Raw genomic sequence first — 20,864 nt, forward strand, 5'->3', positions numbered from 1 at the left:
AGCTGTCAGTCACTCACTGGGCCGGAAACCAATGTCCTGCATGATCTGTAAAATGTTTTAAACTAGTCATCTCTTCTAGTAATTGAATAGTCACCTAATTCTAATCACTATTTGCATGAAACATAACGCTCTTATTTCGAGGTTAGCACAGACTACGGTCTTTCAGGAGAAGAGGAGAAATGGGGACCTGCTCAACCTGGGACAAGACGTTTGCCAGGGTGTTTGCCAAGCCTAGTCCTGCCCCAGTGGCAGGGTAAGAGAGATGAGCGACCCATACTCTCTGCTCCCCCATTTAAGTGCCTGGTTAAAGATTTAAAGAACCACTTTTTTCATCCCATACAGCAGTGTGCAAAATGTGCACTTGCCACTAGCTAGTGATATTTGACAAGTAAGAAATGGTGTGCTGTGTGCATGTATAGAATTGAGGTGGCGAGTGACTTACTTATGGCTGCTGTGGCGAATCACAAGATTCAGCCAGTTCTCCCCCAAGGGTAGCCTTTCCCTATGAGGCTATGGAAGTGTGCCTACTATGCAACACCCTCTCTAGGGATAGAGGCAAGCAGACCTTATAATACCAGGATATCTCAATCGAAATCTAGTGTCAGAGAATTGTTCAGCATTCTGAAAGAATTGGAAACTCCCATTGTGCCTCAAGAAAACTGCACCAAGGACAAAAAATGGTGCTCTAGTATACAACTTGCCTTAGCAAATAAAGTAGCTAACTTACAAACCAAAAGTGCTCTCAAGAAGGCATCTCCAACGCCTCACATCCCTCAAAGCTTAGCGCCACCACCATAGCCTAATCAAGAAGCCCGATTCTGCTTCTCTAAGGTATCGACCATTGAGGTAGAAAAGGTCATTCTGGGACTTAAACCGTCCAACAGTAAAGGCGATCAATGCCCAGCACAACTTATCAAGGATGCTGCGAGAGAACTATCGCCATTTATAACCAAACTCATCAACTCCTCCTTTACAACAGGCACAGTACCAAATAACAAAAGAGTCCTGGGTACTGCCACTGTTAAAGAAACAAACCCTCGACCCTGCCATTCCCACAAACTTCAGGCCCATCACAACTGTGCCCCTTCTTCTAAAAATTCTAGACAAAGTGGCTTACATACAAATACAAAACTTCCTAGAATCTAACCACTTACTCGGAACCCGCCAATCAGGATTCCGCCCGCAACATGGGACTGAGACAGCTCTAATAGATCTTAAGGCCCAAATAGACAAATGCAGAGATAATGGTCAAGCAGCCCTACTCCTCCTTCTGGACCCATCAGCGGCATTCGACTTAGTTGACCATACAGTTTTATGTAGCCACCTTGACTCTGCAGCCCATTTCTCAAAAGAGGCTATAACATGGATCAAGTCATTTCTGAGCAACCGGACAATGAGAGTCTTCGCTCCATCAGCCTCAGCAGATCCGATCCCTATAACCTGCAGTGGTACCACAAGGATCTTGTCTGTCACCCACCCTCCACAATGTTTTCACGAAGCCCCTCTGACGAAATGGATCATCTGGGTATCACCTACACCAACTACGCAGACGATACTCAGATCCTCCTCCCGCTTTCAGGAGCTTACGCAAAGGATCTGGCTCTAGTGAACAGAATCTATAGCATCGTTCAGGCATGGATGGCCACCGACGGCTTATGCCTGAACGATGATAAAACCGAGCTCATCATCCTAGGCACCCCAACCTATATATCCAAACTCAGCCCTGATTATGCCAACTTCATTATTGATGGGAACAACATAACCCTAGGATTCTACCTAGACGCCACCATGAAATTTGCCAAACAAGTTAACTCTCTAGCCTCTGCTACGGCATACACATACAAACTTCTCAGAGCTAGTAAACAATTCCTCTCCACAGACAGCTGCATAACACTTGCCAGAGCCTTTATACTATCCAAATTGGATTATTATAACGGACTTTACATTGGGGCAAATAAACAGACCATTCACAAAATTCAAGTCCTCCAGAACAATGCTTGAGAGCAGCACTCAAGAATAGAAAGGAGCATATACCCTCTGTAAGAAGAGAATACAAATGGCTTTCCACCTTTGATAAATTCAACTCAAGATCGCCTCCCTCACCCACAAATGCCTGAATAATAAATAATAAAGCACCACCCTACCTCACGGACAGGTTATGCAAAAGAACCTCATCCAGACCTACAAGAACAGCTAACGCAAACTGCCTCCAAGTTCCGCGCTTCAAACTTTCCACTATAGGAGGACACAGCTTCCCAGTCAAGGCCGCGCAGTTATGGAACTCCCTCCCCCATGACATCAGAGAACCTCAGCCCTTTGCTAATTTCAGACAGAACTTAATCAGGTGGTTGAGAGCCAATGATATCTAACTACTCCAACCGGCATGACCCTTTAGATGCACCTCCCTTGGCACCCACTCTCTGCACCGGGAGCTTACTTACTATGCCACTGAAGTTCCGTGCGCAGCACATCACTCTGACACTGGTGACCCGATATGTCACACTGTACATAACTGTATATTATAACCTTATGACTATGTAGTAAACATGCACCTTGTTACCTCATTGTTCCTTGACCCTGACCTTACCTTGTACATACGTGCCTACTGTAACATTGTTGATGCCTGTATTTTTCCTATATATCATGTACTTGTAACTAAATTGAGCATATCCTTGTCTGTTTGCGCCCTGATGCTCCAGGGTATGGCGCGCTATATAAATAATAAACTATACTAAACCAAACCTCACTGGGAGAGACTACCCATTTGGGGGCAAGGAACCCCATAAGAGTGAGGAACTTCCAAAGCCCAAGACCATCATACCATAGGTTGTGACTGAATACAAGAGAACAAGCCCAAGTTTGTTACGGTCAAACAAGTACTCCTTTCAGACCCCTAACAGAACCGAAGAAGAATGAATGAACAAGTAAAAGAAAAAAAAACGGACTTGTGCAAATGCTCAGGAAAACCCAGCAGGACATCATAAAAATAAGAAGCAGGGAGGCCCTTCTCAGTGAGGGAGGACCACCATGAAGTTCAAAACGGCTGGTGCTACTCAGATGACGAGGTCCTACATGCGCAGCGACCAACACAGAGAAGATAACCCAAAGAGAATCCCAAAGTGCCACTTTGGGGAATGGCAGCCACGCTCCAGACTGAGCATGCAGGGACACAGAGAACCGAAGCTGTGTTGGGAAAGTGGTGGCATGACCGCAGGAGAGGTTGCAGTGAACCCTTGGTTCTTCAACAACACCGAGACCACAGAAGCAAAGTGGACCAAGAACGAATCGTAGCCGGCCGGTTACCGGAGCGAGAAGCATTCCAGACACGTGAAATAATCCCCAGTCCTCACAGGACCTTCAGTGACGTTACCCTGGCAAACCAGAGGCAAGGGGGGGTACAACAGTAAACCCAGATAGGGAACAAGAGAGAAGAATAAGTATTACTGGGACACGCATACTCGTCTCAGTACACAAGAGGCTTTAAAGATACCGAGAGAGAATAATAAGCCTTACTGGGACATGCACACTTGTCTCAGTCCACGGCCAGCTTTAAAAATACCAAGAAGTAGTGGCAATCATTATTTGAACCTTCCTACTCGTCCCAGCCTAAAAGGAGGAATAAGAACGTGAGAAAGTGTTGAAACTTTACAGGTTGTATTTCACAAGAACAAACGACAAACACTGTTGTAAGTGTAAAAGGAAATATATTGAAAAATCCTATGAGAGAAAAAGGACAATTGATCGAAGGAACAGAAGAGCAAGAGTTAAAGAAGAGCCAATTAGAGTCCTCCTGAAAAATGAGAGAATATAGGGAAAGCTAGGAGTTTGCGCTTTTTGTTAAATGAAAAACTGTAGAAATGGAAAGCCCATGTCGTCCATCTGACCCACCATGTATGGGCTGATGAGTGGGATAATGATCCACGAAAAGGTAATTTTTTGTGTTTCATCTACCCTCTCCCTTTTTCTTCTTCCAAAAATACATATATGGTAATACCTATTGACCAAATGCCCCCTATAGATCTCATTAGAATATAAGAGTAATACCGACCCCAGTTATAGACCAATCTCCTCCCATATTACAGGAGAATTTCTGGAGTGAGGCGGAAGTGGAAAAAACTGACAGTAATATGTCAGATGAGTGGGAAGAGACCACTGGTGGTGACTCAACAACCTAGACCATGGTCTCAACCAAACTCACTGTTTACCTCAAAACTGCCAGAGGATTCAAAGAGTGAGGCCAAATTGAAGGGAAAACTAGAGACAGTGGCACATCTGACGAGTGGGAGACACTGAAGGGGCAGAGTCCCCAGATATACCCACGGATAGTAAAACGTGGCACAATACGAACACCCTGGAGAACGTATCAGATCGTTTGGTAGATCATGAAATATAAACCATCAGTTCCAGGAAGGCCTTTGACGATGTGCTGACCTAGCAATCTTACTTTTCAGGATAATAAAAGAGGAAGCTCAATACTATTCTGCAGCCATTAGACTGGATGGGGATCTTGGCAGGAGAATGTCGAACAAGCCTACTTTCAACTTTGCTTATTTGACACAAGAAACTAGTTGAGTCTCCCCCTCTCCCCCCACCCCCAATTTAAGTCTCATCTTTCACATTATGAATGAACAACAATGCTCAGGTTTATTATTTGGGTGTATTTAAAGATTTGAAATGCATCGTTTATGCTTGAATCAATGAGTGTTCTGGTACTTGCATACTTCCCTTGATAAAGGAGAAAACAATGCTACAGTAAAATCACTCTGTTTTGCCAGACATTTTTTTTTTTAGGGAATTTTAAAAATATTGTCATGCTGGTTTATCATTTGATTTGTGTACTTTCCAAGTCAGGTCTACAGGGTACTGTTTTGGTAAATGAAAGTCCTAACATAAAATATTTGGATCTTACTCTATGTCAAGAAGTGGGAAATAATGTAGCCAAGTGACTGCGCTCACATCCCAGATGCACCTTTTAACCAAAGTGTGTGATCCTGTACATCTCATAGGCAGCGCCCAAGCTGCCAAAAGTGCAGTGGCACAACATATGCTCAGCCACCAAGATGGAGTTCTCTGGGTGCACACAATCTCGGGCAAGGAAAGCTGCTTAAGGATGGCACAGGTAGCAACTTCAATCTTTTCCTTGTGCTGCATATGCTCTGTGCTCCATAACCAGGAGCCCCTGAAGGAGGAGTCCAGTCTGCCCCCATGAGGGGCCACAGCTGTTATCTGGGGCCCTGCATGGAGGGGTGGCTGGGCCCCTGTCCTCAGCCTCATTAATGGCAATGTCCAGTGAGAGGAGCCCATCACACAGCAGCAGTACTGGCCAGGGGCCCCAGGCCCCTGAAGGAAGAGTCCAGTCTGCCCCCAAGAGGGGCCCACAGCTGTTACCTGGGGCCCTGCATGGAGGGGTGGCAGGGCCCCTGTCCTCGGCGTCATTAATGGCAATGTCCAGTGAGAGGAGCCCATCACACAGCAGCAGTACTGGCCAGGGGCCCCAGGCCCCTGAAGGAAGAGTCCAGTCTGCCCCCATGAGGAGCCACAGCTGTTATCTGGGGCCCTGCAGGGAGGGGTGGCAGGGCCCCTAACTCAGCCCCATCACACAGCAGCAGTGCTGTCCTGGCGGGGCCCCTGTCCTCGCGCGCCCTTTCTCCTTTGTACACAGAAGCAGAGGTGGCGGACAGAAGCCGCGCATGCGCACGGGGAGTGAGGCTCCAGCGCAGCGCCCCCCGCCGCCATTCGGCTGTCACTGACCCCCGTCCCTCACCTGCTGGGGTCCTGCGCCTCCATGGTGTCGCGGGGCCGGGGCCTGGTGGTGGATGTCTAGCGGGCGCCCGAGCGGTGAGCAGCGCCTGCGCCTCACCGGGGGATCTGCTACCGGCACCCGGACCGGTCTCTCTCCGGCACTAGTGCTGACAGGGAGCCGTGGGGGATGGGTGCGTGGACGAGGGCGTGAACATAGAAAGGGGACTGCGCTGTCCCCCGCCCGCAGGCACGCAAAGGGGACGACGACGACTCCAGGCCCAAAGAAGGCGGCCATCTTGGAAAGGCGTCCAGCCCTGCAGCCCACACCCAAACCCCAGTGCTTCCTAAGAAATGACATCTTATATTCCACCTGCTAAGCAATACACGGAATTATGTTATTCTAAAAATGTACGAATACAATAGAACAGGCTGAGAAATATGACAGCGTTGCTAAAAAGGACCGGAAGTAAAGTCTTATGTTTATTCAGGCATTGAATGTAACTCATACATTTTTAAAACTTGAGTATCTGGAATATGTCCTTTCTTTCGTAGCTGAAGTATAGGCATGCATACACTTTGTGGTGGCCTTAATGAAGACAGGACACCTGATGAGGTAACTGTAGTATTTATTGAACATTTGAGGTGAAGGGATCAACTAGGGATTGCAGGGGATATAACTGTACTCACAGTCCTGTGGTCTTTACTGCAGTAGTGGATTCTCTGCTGCTATCAGGTCCCTTCAGGTGAGGCACACCAATTACACCAGAGAGCCCCCAGGAGGCTGTCCACAGCCATGGCATTACGCTCTGGTGTCAGTGTGCTGATTGCAGGCCTGTGAGCCTGCTGACTCCAATGCTCAGGAGGAGCGCGGGAGCAGTCCTCTCTCTGCGCTCTCCAGCCCGCTTCTGCCGAGCTGCGCGTTCCTCGCTGGCATGATGCGGGTTGCTGGACTGGCCTTGCTGGGACAGTACTTCTCCTCCTTTCTCGGATGGGTGGTTGGTGGATTCTCTTCTGCGGTACAAGGCCACTCTTTCCAAGTTCCATCGCCTACAATCGCTGGTGCATATGTGGTTTGACCCCTTGGCAATGACTTCTATGGGTCTACTGTATTTGGATCCGGTCATGGTGTCTTTATGGGGAGGGCGTATTTTTAGCAGGTCGCCTTCGCTGACTCTGTGTGTCGTGCGGCCCTGCATTTGTCCCCTTGAGCCTTCATGACTTCCTTGTTTCTTTGCATGCACTATGTCTTGCATGACCACATCTTCCTCTGTCCTTACTTGGTGTAGCCAAGGCGGTACCAGCGTGGACGCCGCCCTTCTCCCTCTCAACAATTGGAAGGGTGAAACGCCTGTGATGGCGTTTGGTGTGATGCAGTGAGCCGTAACAGCCTCTTTAACTGTCTTGCTGGGGTCTAATCCCAATGCATGCGCCAACTGTAGCGCTCCTTTGATGAAGCGGTTTGCTCTCTCGACAGGCCCGTTGGCTTGAGGGTGGTACAGACTCGCTCTCAACTGTCGAATGTTGTATTTTTGGAGGAATCTCTCCATTTTACGGGAGACTAGTTGCACCACATTGTCAGTCACTATTTCTTCTGGGAGGCCTTCACGCTGGAAGACGGCGGTGAGCAGCTCAATGACCGTGCTGGTGGTGATGTCTGAGGTGAATTCGACCTCCACCCACTTGGAAAAGTAGTCCACCATGATGATTCCATACTTGTGCTCTGAGAACATGCCGTCCAGTGGGCCTATGAAGTCCAGTCCTATTTTGTGCCACACTCCCTATATTTGTCCCTGTTGGTGCATTCATGGCACCTTTCTATCATGGCCCGTATGTCCTGGTCCATGCCTGGCCACGAGTAGGCGTTGCATACTCTACGCCTCGTCATGTTGCTGCCTAGGTGGCCCGAATGTGCTCTGCCCAGGATGACTTTCCGGATGCCTCTGGGGGGGGGAATCACACGTTCGCCTCGCAGAATGAGGCCGTTCATGGTCGTTATTTCGTCGCTTACTCTCCAGTAGGGGTGGAGCCCTTCTGGGTCTGCTCTTTCATTTGGCCATCCTTCACAGGCCCACTCTGCTACGCAGCGGAGGGCTTCGTCCTGCTCGTATTCATCCTGCCAGTGGCGCTGACTTAGCTCCATAAAGTCGCTGTTCTTGAGGTTGCCTATGGAGGCCACTACACATTCGTCCTCGAGGAATGTGGTTCCTGGGGCATTTTGGTTCAGGAGCCCCGACATGCAATCTGCTTGGGCGTTCTTCCAGCCTGCTATGTGGGCTATCTCATAGGTGTATTCTTGGAGTTTGGCAGCGATTCTGGCCAGTCTCGGTGTGGCGGTCTTTGTGCCTCCTGGGCTTAACATGTGTATGAGGGGTTTGTGGTCAGTGACCAATCGGAATTTCATACCCCAGATGTACGACCAGAAGTATTATATGGCCCAGGCAGACGCTAACATCTCCTTTTCTACTGTGGAGTAGTTCTTCTCCGATGCTGACAGGGCCTTTGAGGCGAACGCTACAATGTTCTCTGAGTCACCCCTTTTTTGGGTTATGGTGGCGCCTAGCCCGTAGGCACTGGCATCGGTCGTGATGCATGTCTCCCATTCTGGGTTGAAGGGTTTTAAGCAGGGTGCATGGAGGAACCTCCTTTTGATTTCCTTGAATGTTTTGTCCTGCTGTGGTCCCCACGCGTAGTTCGCACCTTTCTTGAGGAGTTCCCTCATGGGACATGTGTTTTCTGAGAATCTCGGGACGAATTTTGCATAGTATTCCACAAGGCCCAGAAAGGAGCAGAGTCCGTCTTTAGATATCGGGGCCGGGGCGTCAGTTATGGCTTCCAGGAGGTTCTTTTTGGGACTCACTCCCTACTTTGAGATGTGATAGCCGAGGTATTCGACTTCCCCCACGCCGAATACGCATTTCTTGTGGCGCAGGTGGACACCAGCTTCCTGCAGTCTGCTCAGTACTGCGGCGAGTGCTTTGTCGTGGGTCTCAGATTTCTTTGCGTACACAAGTATGACGTCCTGAAAGTAGGAGACGTTCGCAATTCCATTCAACAGGGAACTCACCATCCTCTGGAACGCAGAGGCCGCTGAGGACAAGCCGAACGGCATTGAGGTGTACTGGAACGTGCCGAACGGAGTGATGAAAGCCGTGAGCGGGCGCGAGAATTTGTGCAGGCTGATTTGGTGGCATGCATCACGCATGTCCAGCTTCAAGAACACCGTTGCTTCTTTCATCATGAGCACTATCTCACTGATGCTGGGGAGTGGGAAGCTGTCGGTGACGACTTCTAGGTTGAGGCTTCTGAGATCAATGCAGGCTCTGAGGTTGTTAAGAAGGATTTCTGAACTCTGTCCTGGAGGGGCAAAAGTTCAGAAGGCCAGCCTAGTTTCTTGGAACAGGGTAACCTCTGGACAAGCCAGACCAATCAGGGTAGCTATGGCAGGCGGTCAAGACTAAGGGCCTCATTACAGGGTAGGCGGTAAGGGTTTACCGGTACCGGTATTTTACCGGTACCGGTAAATCCTTACCGCCTTACTACGAGGTCCCTTTGCGGGTTGGGGAATTAAACGCCTGCTTTTTGCAGGCGTTAAAAATCCAACCCGCAAAGGGACCAGGGAGCTAATTACGGTACCGCAATTTGCGGTACCGTAATTAGCGCCTTCCCCATTCCCATTATGCCCTATGGGTCAAAAATGGGAATGGGGAAGGGCAATGGAGGAAGGAGGAATTACCGCCTTCCCAACCTTGGAATAGGGCGGTAATTCCCCTTTCCTCCAAGGCAGTACCGGTAAATTACCGGCATGAACCATGGCGCTAATAGCGCCATAATTTACCACCTACCGTGTAATGAGGCCCTAAGTCTCAGGAGGGGTGAGGGTAACTGAAGGACCTCAATGAGCACACAGAGCAAGGACACTTACAATTTACTCCAGACAGGTGTTATATTAAAAATATAGACACATTTATTCCAAGGCCTTTGTAACATAGACCATAGCAAAGGGTCACAGTAACACTAAGTAAACCAACACATCTCACTCAATACAATATATATACAAGACAATTGGGGTCCAAAAGGGTTAAATGCACGAAATATGTTGACAACCTTGAGGGGAAGGAAACAGGCAGTGCAGGTAATCTTTAGACCCAGTTCCACATCAATAATACACCTAACTAAGAGGCAGTCCAAGCCCTACGTAGAGAGGAGCCTTGTGCTCAACAGTGCATGCATGCACTTGTGCCAATGGGCAGGATAGGGTCTCTTTAATGGTCTCTAGCAGCTCAGGAAGGTGGATGTGGCAATGCAGAACAAGTTCCCACTATTCAAGGAGGACCTCCACTTGAAGGCAGAGGCAGTTTAGTGTGCAGGATGGAGTCGCTATTTTGCAATAGCTGTGGAAAGGAAAGGGGCCCTCAGGTGCTAGGGGCCACCGGTTGGGGTAAGGAGTACTCACCTGTCCCCGACGCAGGCAGACCCAAACTTCGCCAGTTCAGTCCACTTCGCTGGCAGGTTTGAATGCGGCAAAAAGGACGTCTTGGCACCTTGTAGTTCCCAAGATACAGCGATGATTCCCAAACGTGACAGTGACGATTTCTCCGCTCCGGGAGGACGAATCGGCCCAGTTTCACTGCAGCAAGCTTCAGGGGCAAGAGGGTCACAAATGCAGCAAAATTGCACAGGTCATTGCCGCGGCAGGCCAACACGTTAACTGCATTTACTCCAACCTGGCGCACTCGTCTCACTTCAGACCCTGGAATGCCAAGTGTACGAAATTCGGTGTGAGGGTGCCGTGGACACAGAGCTAGCAGTATACCAAGTTTTGAGGGCCTCCTCGAAACGGCAGCGGTGACAGAGCAAAATAATAAAATGCCTGAATAATAAATAATAAAGCACCACCCTACCTCACGGACAGCTGGGTAAGCTGGTCAGTCCACTGGTTGGCTCAGGGACACTTCCGAGAAAGCTTACTTGCAGGGTTTGATGAAGGTGCCGAGAATAGTTGGTCCCACTATTCCAATGGGTCAAAGTGTCTTCGCAGACCTTCTAGGATGACCAGATCCAGAGGGGTCCCACGAGACGACAGCAGGCTCAGGGTGCCAAACCTTCCAGCGGGCACCAGCGGTTCCTCGACTCAGCTTCGTAGTTGCAGGAGACTTGGCTCCTACCCTTTGTTCGGTGTGAACTCAGGACATCGACATGGTAGTGTTGTTTTCAGCCTCCTCTTATCCAAAGTTCCCTTCGCGCCAAAATGGAGAGGACCCAGAGAGAGATCTGCTCACAAACACACCCTGCATACGTGGACCAATCACGGACCACGGTGGTCCCAGGCATTCAGGGCACTCCAGACTCTCTGGCACCCAGGATGTGTATTGGGCTCAGACATCCCAGCCCACATCCTGGAGGCACACACACAAGGCATGCAGAAGCCCGCGAAAGCATTGGGATTCGCGGGAAAGTGCATGACCAAATAAGAACTGACCCGGGTCGGCTCGACCTGGGGAAGGTGAAGGGGCAAGATGGCCAAATGACAGGACAAAGAACCTCGTGGCATGGCAATTTTGGAGCCAAGCCACCTATTTGTGCCAAACGCGGTTAACATGGCAGGAAAGGGTTAAAAATTATACGAAACGATAGCTGTGACCAGTCCTGTCCAGGACACATCTGCACAGTTCATAAAAAGTCCAGCAAGAGTTTCTAGGGCCTTTGGAAATGACTAGAGACCCAAGTGTGCTGTATGGTAAGATACATTGCACACTTGTTACATGTTGCACAAAAGCTGCAACATGAGGAAAGGACTAAGGGAAACAAAGTCTCCCAGTACTGACTTTCTTAAGGGCATGTCAGTTTCCCCATAAGAAGTGACCGAAAGCCCAGAGGAGTGCAGCTGTAGGCTGTGCTTCTCTGGCAAAGTCCGTCAATGGTGTCTAAGCAGCAGCAAAAAGTTTGGGGGTTGACACATGGAGGGAAAATGACATATGATTATGAAATCTTTCCTAACACTCGCCCCTCCCAGACTAGGGACAGGGGGAACTAATCCACCTAATCCATTCTGGACAACCCATCAGCATTCCTATCTTGGACACCTGGCCTATGCTCAATAGTGAAGTCAAAGCCTTCCAGACTTATGGACCACCTAAGCAACTTTGGATTCTCTCCCTTCATGTTCATTAGCCACTTTAAGGGCTTATGGTCAGTTTGCACAGTGAAGTGGGTCCCATAGAGGTAGGGCCTCAGCCTCCTTAGGGCCCACACAACAGAGAAACATTCTTTCTCTACTGTGGACCATCTGAGCTCTCTGTCCTTAAGCTGGCGACTAATGAGGCCAATAAGGAGTTCCTTACCCTTCTCATCTACTTGTGATAGTACAGCTCCTATCCCAGTGTCAGAGGCATCTGTCTGCACAATAAAAGGTCTTTGGTAATCAGGGGCCCTGCGAACAGGGGCCTGGCACAAGAAGTCTTTTCTCACACTCTTCAGTCCAAGTTACCTTCTTGGTTTCTTTGGAGTAGTGAGAGCAGTCAGGGGCAGCTATGGTACCGTAGTCTGCCATGAAAATTCTGTAGTACCCAGTGAGTCCTAAAAAGGCTCTCACTTGGGTCTGTGTAGTGAGGGTAGGCCAGTCTTGTACTGCATGTACTTTACTGGGTAAAAGCTGTATCCTCCCTCCACCTACTTCATGTCCAAGGTAGACCACTGATCCTCTTCCAATCTGTCACTTACTGGCCTTTATGGTCAAGTGGGCCTTCTGAAGGGCCTGTAACACAATCCCAAGGTGTTTTACATGGTCTTCCCAGGTGGCACTGAAAACTGCTATATCATCCACATGTGCAAGACAGAATTCATTCAACCCATTCAACACATGATTCACAAGCCTCTGGAAAGTGGCAGGGGCATTCTTCATCCCAAAAGGCATTACCCTGAACTGGTAAAGACCCTTTGCAGTTGAGAAAGCTGTCTTCTCCTTGGCATGTTCTGCAAGGGCTATTTGCCAATAGCCTGCAGTGAGGTCAAACGTGCTGAGGTACTTGGTGGCACCCAAAGTATCCACCAGCTCATCTGTTCTAGGCAAGGGGTGTGCATCTGTCTTGGTGACAGCATTCAGAGCCCCTTAATCCACACAGAACCTCAATTCAGAAGTACCTGCCTTTGGAACCAAAACACTACTGGAGGGTTCAATCACCCCAAGATCCAACATTTTGTAGACCTCTGTCTTAATGTAAGACCTTACTTTGTCTGACATTCTGTATCTCATACTTTTGGTAGGTACACTGTCTCCCGTGTCCATGTTATGTTTGCACCAAGGGGGTCAAACCAGGGGACTGTGAAAACAAGGGGGAACATTGCCTAAGCAAACTTTTCACCTCAGCCTGTTGATCAGAAGTCAGGTGAGGGGCCACTCGGACACCCTCAATGGAGCTATCTGAAGGACTGCTTTGGAACAAGTCAGGGAGAGGTACTGACTCCTCCTCCTCAACATCTGAAGCCAGTTACAGTGCAGCGATTTCAACTCTTGGGATGAAAGCCTTCAGCCTATTTACATGGAACACTTTTGGAGCCTGTCCAGGCCTTCCAAGGTCCAATAAATAGTTGACTTCACCCAGTGACTCCACCACTGTGTAAGGGCCTGAACATTTGGCCTGTAGAGCTCGAGGCCTTATAGGATTCATGATCAGAACTTGCTGACCAGGTGTGAAATTGATGAGGGAAGCCTTCTGATCATACCAATGTTTCACCAGAGCTTGCCCAGTCTTTAACTTTTCACTAGCCAGACCCATCAGGAGTACCATCCTTTTTCTGAGCCCTAGCACATAGTCCACTACGTTGGTAGTAATGGGGGGAGTGGGCATCTCCCAGCCCTCCTTGAATATGGCTAAGGGTCCCCTTACAGGGTGACCAAACAGAAGTTCAAAGGGGCTGAAGCCAACACCCTCTTGTGGTACTTCTCTGTAGGCAAACAGTAAGCATGGTAACAGAAGATCCAATTTTCTTCTTTGAGGTTCTTCCAGAGCCCCAATCATGCTTTTCAAGGTCCTGTTAAACCTTTCAACCAGGCCATTGGTCTGTGGGTGGTATACAGATGAAAACGTATAGGTGACACCACATTCCTTCCACATGGCCTGCATATACTTCGACATAAAGTTGCTAACTCTGTCAGACACAACATCTTTAGGGAAGCCAACCCTGTTAAATATGCCAAGCAAAGCTGTTGCAACAGACTTGGCAGTCACAGTCTTCAATGGGATGGCCTCAGGATATCTGGTGGCATGGTCGACCAGCACCAGGATAAACCTATTGCCTGAGGATGTTTGGGGGTCAAGGGGACCAACAATGTCGATCCCTACCCTCTCAAATGGTACCCCCACAACTGGGAGTGGTACCAATGGAGCTTGGATTGTTGTGCCACTCTTACCAGATAATTGGCAGGAGGCACAACTCCTGCAGTGTCTTTCTACTTGCACCCCCATCTTGGGCCAGTAGAAGTGCATGGATAAACTTTTCTTGGTTCTCTTGATTCCCAGGTGACCAGCAAGGGGTACTTCATGCGCCAGTTGCAGGAGGAAGGGTCTTACAGCAAGGGGAACCACCAACCTCCTATGGTCTCCTTCTGTAGACTCTGTAGGATCACTATACAGGAGCCCACCTTCCCAATAAATCCTGTGCTTCCCAGGAGGTTCACCCTCAAGCTGGGAGCAGGCCTGTCTCCTTAGACCTTCCAGAGATGGGCACTCAGTTTGGCCCTTACTAAATTATTCCCTGTCAGGACCACCTTCTACTAATAAGTCTTTTAGTTCAGGATGGTCATTGGGGTCAAATACTTCAGGTATTGCCACCTCCTCGTCAGGTCCGGGTGATTGACCAACTACCTCCACCTCAGTGGTAGGTGAGTTAGGGGGATATTCTCTTTCCCTCTTTTTGATGTTCTTACTCCTTTAGCCTTGGGTTTCCCCTTTGGCTGGGGCATGGCATTGGTCTTGAGCAGGACTGCCCTTGGTTGAGACCTTGTGCAGGGTCTGTCAGCTGTATTGCCCACAAGCCCTAAAGCTCTGAGATCATTTCCCAGAAAGACCTTTCCTGGGACACTCCTCTGTATGCTCACTGGAATCCTGACTGCTGTACCATTTATAGTAAGATTTACAGGTATTACTGGGAACATGAGAGGTGGGCCATCAGTCAACTTAGTGGGCACCAGAGGAACTCTGGCAACTTCCTCTGGGTCTACCAAGTTAGACTCCACTACAGGTCGACTACACCCACTATCCCTAAGAACTGGAGTATCTACTCCATTGATCAGCACACTGTCTTTAAAGTAGTGCTTGGTATTATCTGGAATCCTAGCATACGCCTCTGAGACTTTAGGCTCCCAGGAACCCAGCAAAACTAAAACTACCTCAGCTTCTATCCCACTGAAGGAGTCTGAGGAGAAGGATGCCCCTGTAATCTCTTCTTCCTCATAGGAGGAGAAAGCCAGATTAGCAGAGTGGACCCCCCAAGGTTTTGACCTTACATCTGGGATCCCCCTTCACATGGTCAGTTGCTCCACAAGCAAAACAAGATCCACTGGGTCTGTTTACATAGGGAGGCTTACAATAACCAGAGTTCTGTTTTGGAGGCTGGCCTCCGCTACCCTGTTAGTTCTCTTGTGTCTTACCCTTATTTTTCTTTTTGTGGCCCTTATGGGAGGACGTGTTATCAGAGTCCCCACCCACCTTATCCTTGGACTTTCCCCCTCTTTCTGCTTACCAGGATGAGTCTTGTCCTTATGGGACACTCTATGTGATACCCACAAATCTGCTGCTATGGCAAGCTTCTTAGGATCTATCTCCTTTGAATCTGCCAAATGCTGCTTAAGCTCAGGGGAAGAAGATGCAAAAATATGTTCCAGCATGACAAGACATATCATACCTTCAAAAGTAGAAACCTTATAACCTTCAACCCAGCCAGTCAAGTTTTTTAAGGATTCGGTTACATAAGATACCCAAGTACCACCTTCCTTCTTTTTGTACTCTCTGAATCTTTTTAAGTATTGGGCAGGAGTCTTTCCAAACTTTAAGATGAGAGTTTGCTTTAACATTGCAAAATCTGCTCTCTCTTTTTTTGACAGTTCCATAATGGCACTGCAGCCAGAATGGGGCAGTCTGCTAAGTATCTGTGGAAATCGAAATAATATTGTACCTCCTATCGCATTGTTTAAATGTATGTTGGCCTACGCCAAGCTGTCTAAAAACATTGTGTACATAGATTCCGCGGCAAGGTCTTGACCTTAATGTATTGTGCAAATCGCCATCTTGGATTAAGCCGCCATTTTAGGTACTCTTGCAGTGTGGAAGTCACCCTGAACAACAAAATGGAGGCCGAATGACATTTCGAGTGGGATTCTGGCCGTTGTGACCTCCGCACACGTGAATAAATAATATGTCCGCAGGCCACTTGTTAGGGTCGCGAACTGAGACCTTGTCCTCTCCCTGAACCATGTGTAAATGAACAACTGTATCAGCGGAACTGATCAAATTGCATATATTATGGGATTGACCTGGCTACGAACCCTAGGTTTGGTTCCAAGAATGGTTAACTTGCGAGAGGGCTGGCCAATGCCAGACAAAAAGTATAAAAAACCCAAGTATCCCGATGTTGGGTCTCTCACACTAACACGGCGAACTACCGTTGATGGTTCGTTCTGTTACTCTGAGGGCCGAATAGCTATCCGTATGTCAATTGACTTTTGGTAATTTTGTAACTTTGAATAAAAGCGCTTTGTATGTCCTTTGTAACCTGCGTTGGTGTGTTTCCTTTGGGCTTCCCGGCCTCATATCAATTTTTCTGTTTCCACTGTTGGCGCCCGAATAGGGACCCTCAAGATTGATGCCGGATCATTGAAGGTTGACGCAGACTATCGAACCGGGATCGGACGGTGTGATTCTGCGGGCCCGACCGATCGAGACGCGATACCTCGGCAGCGCTGCACGATCCGATCCTTGGACGATAGTCGTGTGGTCTGACACGGCATCTTGACGAGGGTCCAATTTTGAGGCGGGCAGATTTGCCGAAACCACCAAACGCAAGGTAAAATTTGTTAGGTAAGTCCTTTGTAAACCGTACGGTCCTCCTTAGGTTTGGTCAGGTGCAGTCGTGACCCAGCTCTTAATTTAACCCTGACAATTTGAATTTGGCGTATTGTATCTGCAGACACAATTATTGGACCAGGTAACACCAATTTTTTGAGAAATGCCTGGGAAATTGTCTAACTGTTTTAGGGCTCTGTTCCGCAGCGATCGACAATCTTTGGAATTTAGCCGTCCGGCACCAGAGGAGGGGTCGCCGGCGTGTACTATGTACTGTAAGTATGGCATTGGTAGTATCGTATTTAATGACATTTGGCACAGACAGACCAGACATGCCTCCGAATTTCAGTGGCCAATCAATGGTAGTTTTGAGATCCCCTGTATTGAATATTTAGAATCGATCTTGTTAAAGAAAAAGGCTAGACCAGCAGCCTTTGATGTGTTACAAAATTGGAAGAAAGAAGCATTGCAGCAGCTTAAAAGTAGGGATAAACATGCACGTCGTCATAAAACAAATGCTGAAAAAGCATTATTATATGATAAAGAAAAGCGGTCAGAATTAGTTAAGAATATGGATGGAGCCTTTTCACTCGGGGTCCAGAAAATTTACCCCTCTAAAGATTTCCATGTTTCTGAGGAATTTATTGAAAAGTTATTAAATGAACACAGGCCCGATGCCTCAGCGCCACCTCTGTATGCTCCTGTCTTGGGCACTCTGCCCATTCCTGCTGTTGTTCCTGTTGCTATTCCTGTTCCCCCTGTACAGCCTATTGTTCCTAGTCCTTTGGTTGTCATTCCTCCGCCTATCGCACCTCCCCTTCCCCCTGCACCTGCACCTTTGTTAAGTTTACCTATACCTTCGCTCCCGAGTGGCCCCGCATTGATTGGAGTCGATCCAGGTGCAGGGTCAAAGATTGTGACTCGTAGTACTGTTTCTGCAGATAGGAAACAGGAATTGTTCGCATGGGCTAAGCATTGCATGGAGAAAGGTGATCAAGCTAGTGTTTTTTCTACATTATCTAATTTGAATAGTTTTCCCGAGAAAAATGTTTTTATCGAAGGTTTGGGGACTCATTTGTGTGTGATGTGGGGTAGATCACAAAATTCGGATCTTCCACAAGGAGTGAGAGATCTGAATGCTTTGGCATTTTCGAGGGACACAGAGCAGAAAGTATATGGACATGTTGAAAGATTGTTTGAGTTTAGGAGAGACTTTGAAAAATCACGAGATGAGGATGATGAGGATAATAGAATATATGTACAGAAACGGTTCCTTCCGTGCCGAAGAACAGCACCTGAGGAAGTACGAATTTGTACCAAAGATGCGGTTCGATGGATCACAGATTCATCGATACCGCCAGACGAAGTGTATGACACGTATAGTCAGTATACAGTAGAGATGCAAAGAAAAAAAATTCAGGTGATGGTACAGCACCTACAAGAGGAATGTGTAAGGAAGAAGGTTAGTTGCCCCATTGGATTATTGGGGATTTGTAAAAGGGCTTTTTCGCGCGACACTTCTACAGCTGCCTTAGCGCTCGACCTGGCTCTATTGCTTAGTAAGCGGCCGGAGGTAACTATATCGCAGTTGCCTATGAGAGAGGTCCCTCCGACCTTTGTCCCAAAAGTTGAGATCCCCGCCAACGTGGCGACTGGTGCCCCCGCGGTGGATATCCCTGCACATTATGTATCACAATTCGTTCACGTCCCGTTTTCATGACAGGAAGTGAACACAATTAGACAATCAGTTCCCGATATTAGGAAAAACCCGACGGGGTTTTGCAAAGAAATAGAGTCCGTTTTACAGTCCTCTGTGAGTGACATTAACTTGTTATTTCCTGTGCTCCTACCCATTGATGTATGGAAACAGGTTCGGACAATAGACGATGTGCCGGGGCTAGGAGATACGTGGGCAAATCTGATTAGAATTGATGGAGAAAGACCAGCTGGTGAGAAACCGCCAAAGGTAATACTTACTTTACCTGATAGGATTGTCGCTAAACTAAAAACTATAATTCCAGAAAAAAGGATTATTTGGGACAAGCTTACGGCCTGTGTTCAAGGGAAAACTGAAGGTGCCACCTAATTTTTCAATAGATTCGAGCAGGTATTTTCTGACTTCAGGGGACAGGATTTAGGTACAGAGTCGGGGAAGAGGTTGTTCGTGGACAAATTTGTATGTGGATTGTTACCTAACATCCAGTCACAAATTATGTCCTCTGAGAGCGCTTGGCAGGCAAAATCTCAACCTGAGGTTTTGCACATGGCTCAGTATTATGAGAACCGTGTTAATAATGAGAAGGAAAAACTCGAAAAGAGAAAGGGAGATTTGAAAACCAAAGTACTATTACAGCAAATTATTAGAAACCCCAGAGGAGGTACGACACAGACTAGAGGTCAGTACATTCCAAAAGGAAATGCTCCTCTGAGTCCTATAAATATTAATCAATGTGCTTATTGCCGCCAGGAAGGTCATTGGCGACCACAGTGCCCTTTCCTTCGCCAGAGGTCAAGCAGTACGTTTGGCGGTATGGGTAGACGACCTAGGGGCCGCCCTGGAGCAGGGGGCCCTGACAGAGGTCAGCTTTTGCAAGATTCCCAGCAACCTTTTTCACGGGAAAATCAGACCTCGGGTATGGACTCGAGAAACATATTTGATCACCCTTCTGCTGCCTACCTTTCTGAAGAGCTTCCTTCCGACGAGGCTCTATTTTATTAGGATTGCCCGAAGCAGGGTTTGGAACCTTTGCCTATTCCCGTTAATCAAAAAGGCCCCTACGTTGAATTATTAGTGGGGAATAGGAAACACCAGTTTTTGATTGACACCGGAGCACAGAAGTGCTCCATTGATCATTCCAGGGTTCCAAACATCCCACTGTCAGGGCAAACAAATGTTTCTGTAGGGTTTTCTGGTATACCAACCGTCTGTGCGGTTTCTGCGCCGGTGTCTGTTTCTTTGGGTCCCTTCACGGACCATTGCCCTTTTCTTCTCACTTCAAACTGTGGAGAGAATTTGCTGGGGTTGAATTTGTTAAAGAAATTGAACGCAGCAATTCATTGTTCTTCGGATGGAATACGGCTAACGGTTTCACCACAGCAACTTCCTAATTCTCAGTTTTTGATTCGACCTTTACCTCCCGAGTTTAGCATTGTTCCGGAATGTTTGTGGGCGGTGGACGACAATGATGTCGGAGTATTACATATTGAGCCCGTTAAAATAGTCCTGAAACATGGGGTGAAACTGCCACGCATTCCGCAATATAAAATATCAGCTGAAGGTGAACGTGCTTTGAAATGCATTGTCTCCGATTTTGTACATCATGGGGTGATCGAAGAGATTACAGGTAGTTTGTGTAACAGTCCGATCTTACCAGTATATAAGAAAGGCGACAATGCAATTCCATACCGGTTTATAATTGATCTTCGTGCTGTTAACCGAGTGGTCGCCCCACAATTTCCAATTGTGCCTGATGTGACGACGATATTAACAATGATCCCTGCTACGGCTACGCACTTTAGTGTTGTGGATCTGAAAAACGCCTTCTTTAGTATCCCTATACATAAAGAGAGCAGATATCTGTTTGCGTTCACCTTGGGGGGACGCTCATTTACATTTACAAGGGCACCTCAAGGGTATTCTGAAAGCCCTAGTATTTATAGTAGAGCTTTAAAAGAGCAGCTCGACACCCTTGAATTGCCACCTACTTGCACGCTGCTTCAATATGTTGACGATTTACTTTTGGCTGCAGATTCTGAGAAAGCCTGTAAAGAAGGCACTATACTGTTGCTTGTTCATCTAGCTAAAAATGGTCACAAAGCTTCGCTTAAGAAATTTCAATATTGTTGTCAGGAGGTTGCCTATCTAGGCTACCTCCTGTCAAAGGAGGGGAGAAGATTGACACCTGAAAGAATAAAACACATTTCTGGCATGTCTGTTCCAAAGACGCAGAAGGAAGTCAGAGCCCTGATAGGGATGGCGTCCTACTGTAGGTTGTGGATCCCGAATTTCGCACTAGTGGTAAAACCGATGTTGGCTTTGACGAAGAAGGGCATTTCTCTGCC

The 20,864-nt window shown here is 47.9% G+C and overlaps 1 protein-coding gene across 1 annotated transcript in view; it reads right to left on the minus strand.

The window, feature by feature from the left end:
* The window catches only part of TDG (thymine DNA glycosylase), a 259,153-nt gene extending 253,196 nt beyond the window's left edge, over positions 1-5,957 (minus strand). Inside the window, exon 1 of the mRNA XM_069629918.1 lies at positions 5,765-5,957. Coding sequence (XP_069486019.1) covers positions 5,765-5,787 — 23 coding nt within the window. The 5' untranslated portion in view covers positions 5,788-5,957. The remainder of the gene's footprint in view (positions 1-5,764) is intronic.
* Between the last annotated feature and the right edge of the window lie 14,907 nt (positions 5,958-20,864).

The sequence above is a fragment of the Ambystoma mexicanum genome, chromosome 12 (genome assembly GCF_040938575.1).
Source record: "Ambystoma mexicanum isolate Mex_15411 chromosome 12, UKY_AmexF1_1, whole genome shotgun sequence".
NCBI classification, from domain to species: domain Eukaryota; kingdom Metazoa; phylum Chordata; class Amphibia; order Caudata; family Ambystomatidae; genus Ambystoma; species Ambystoma mexicanum.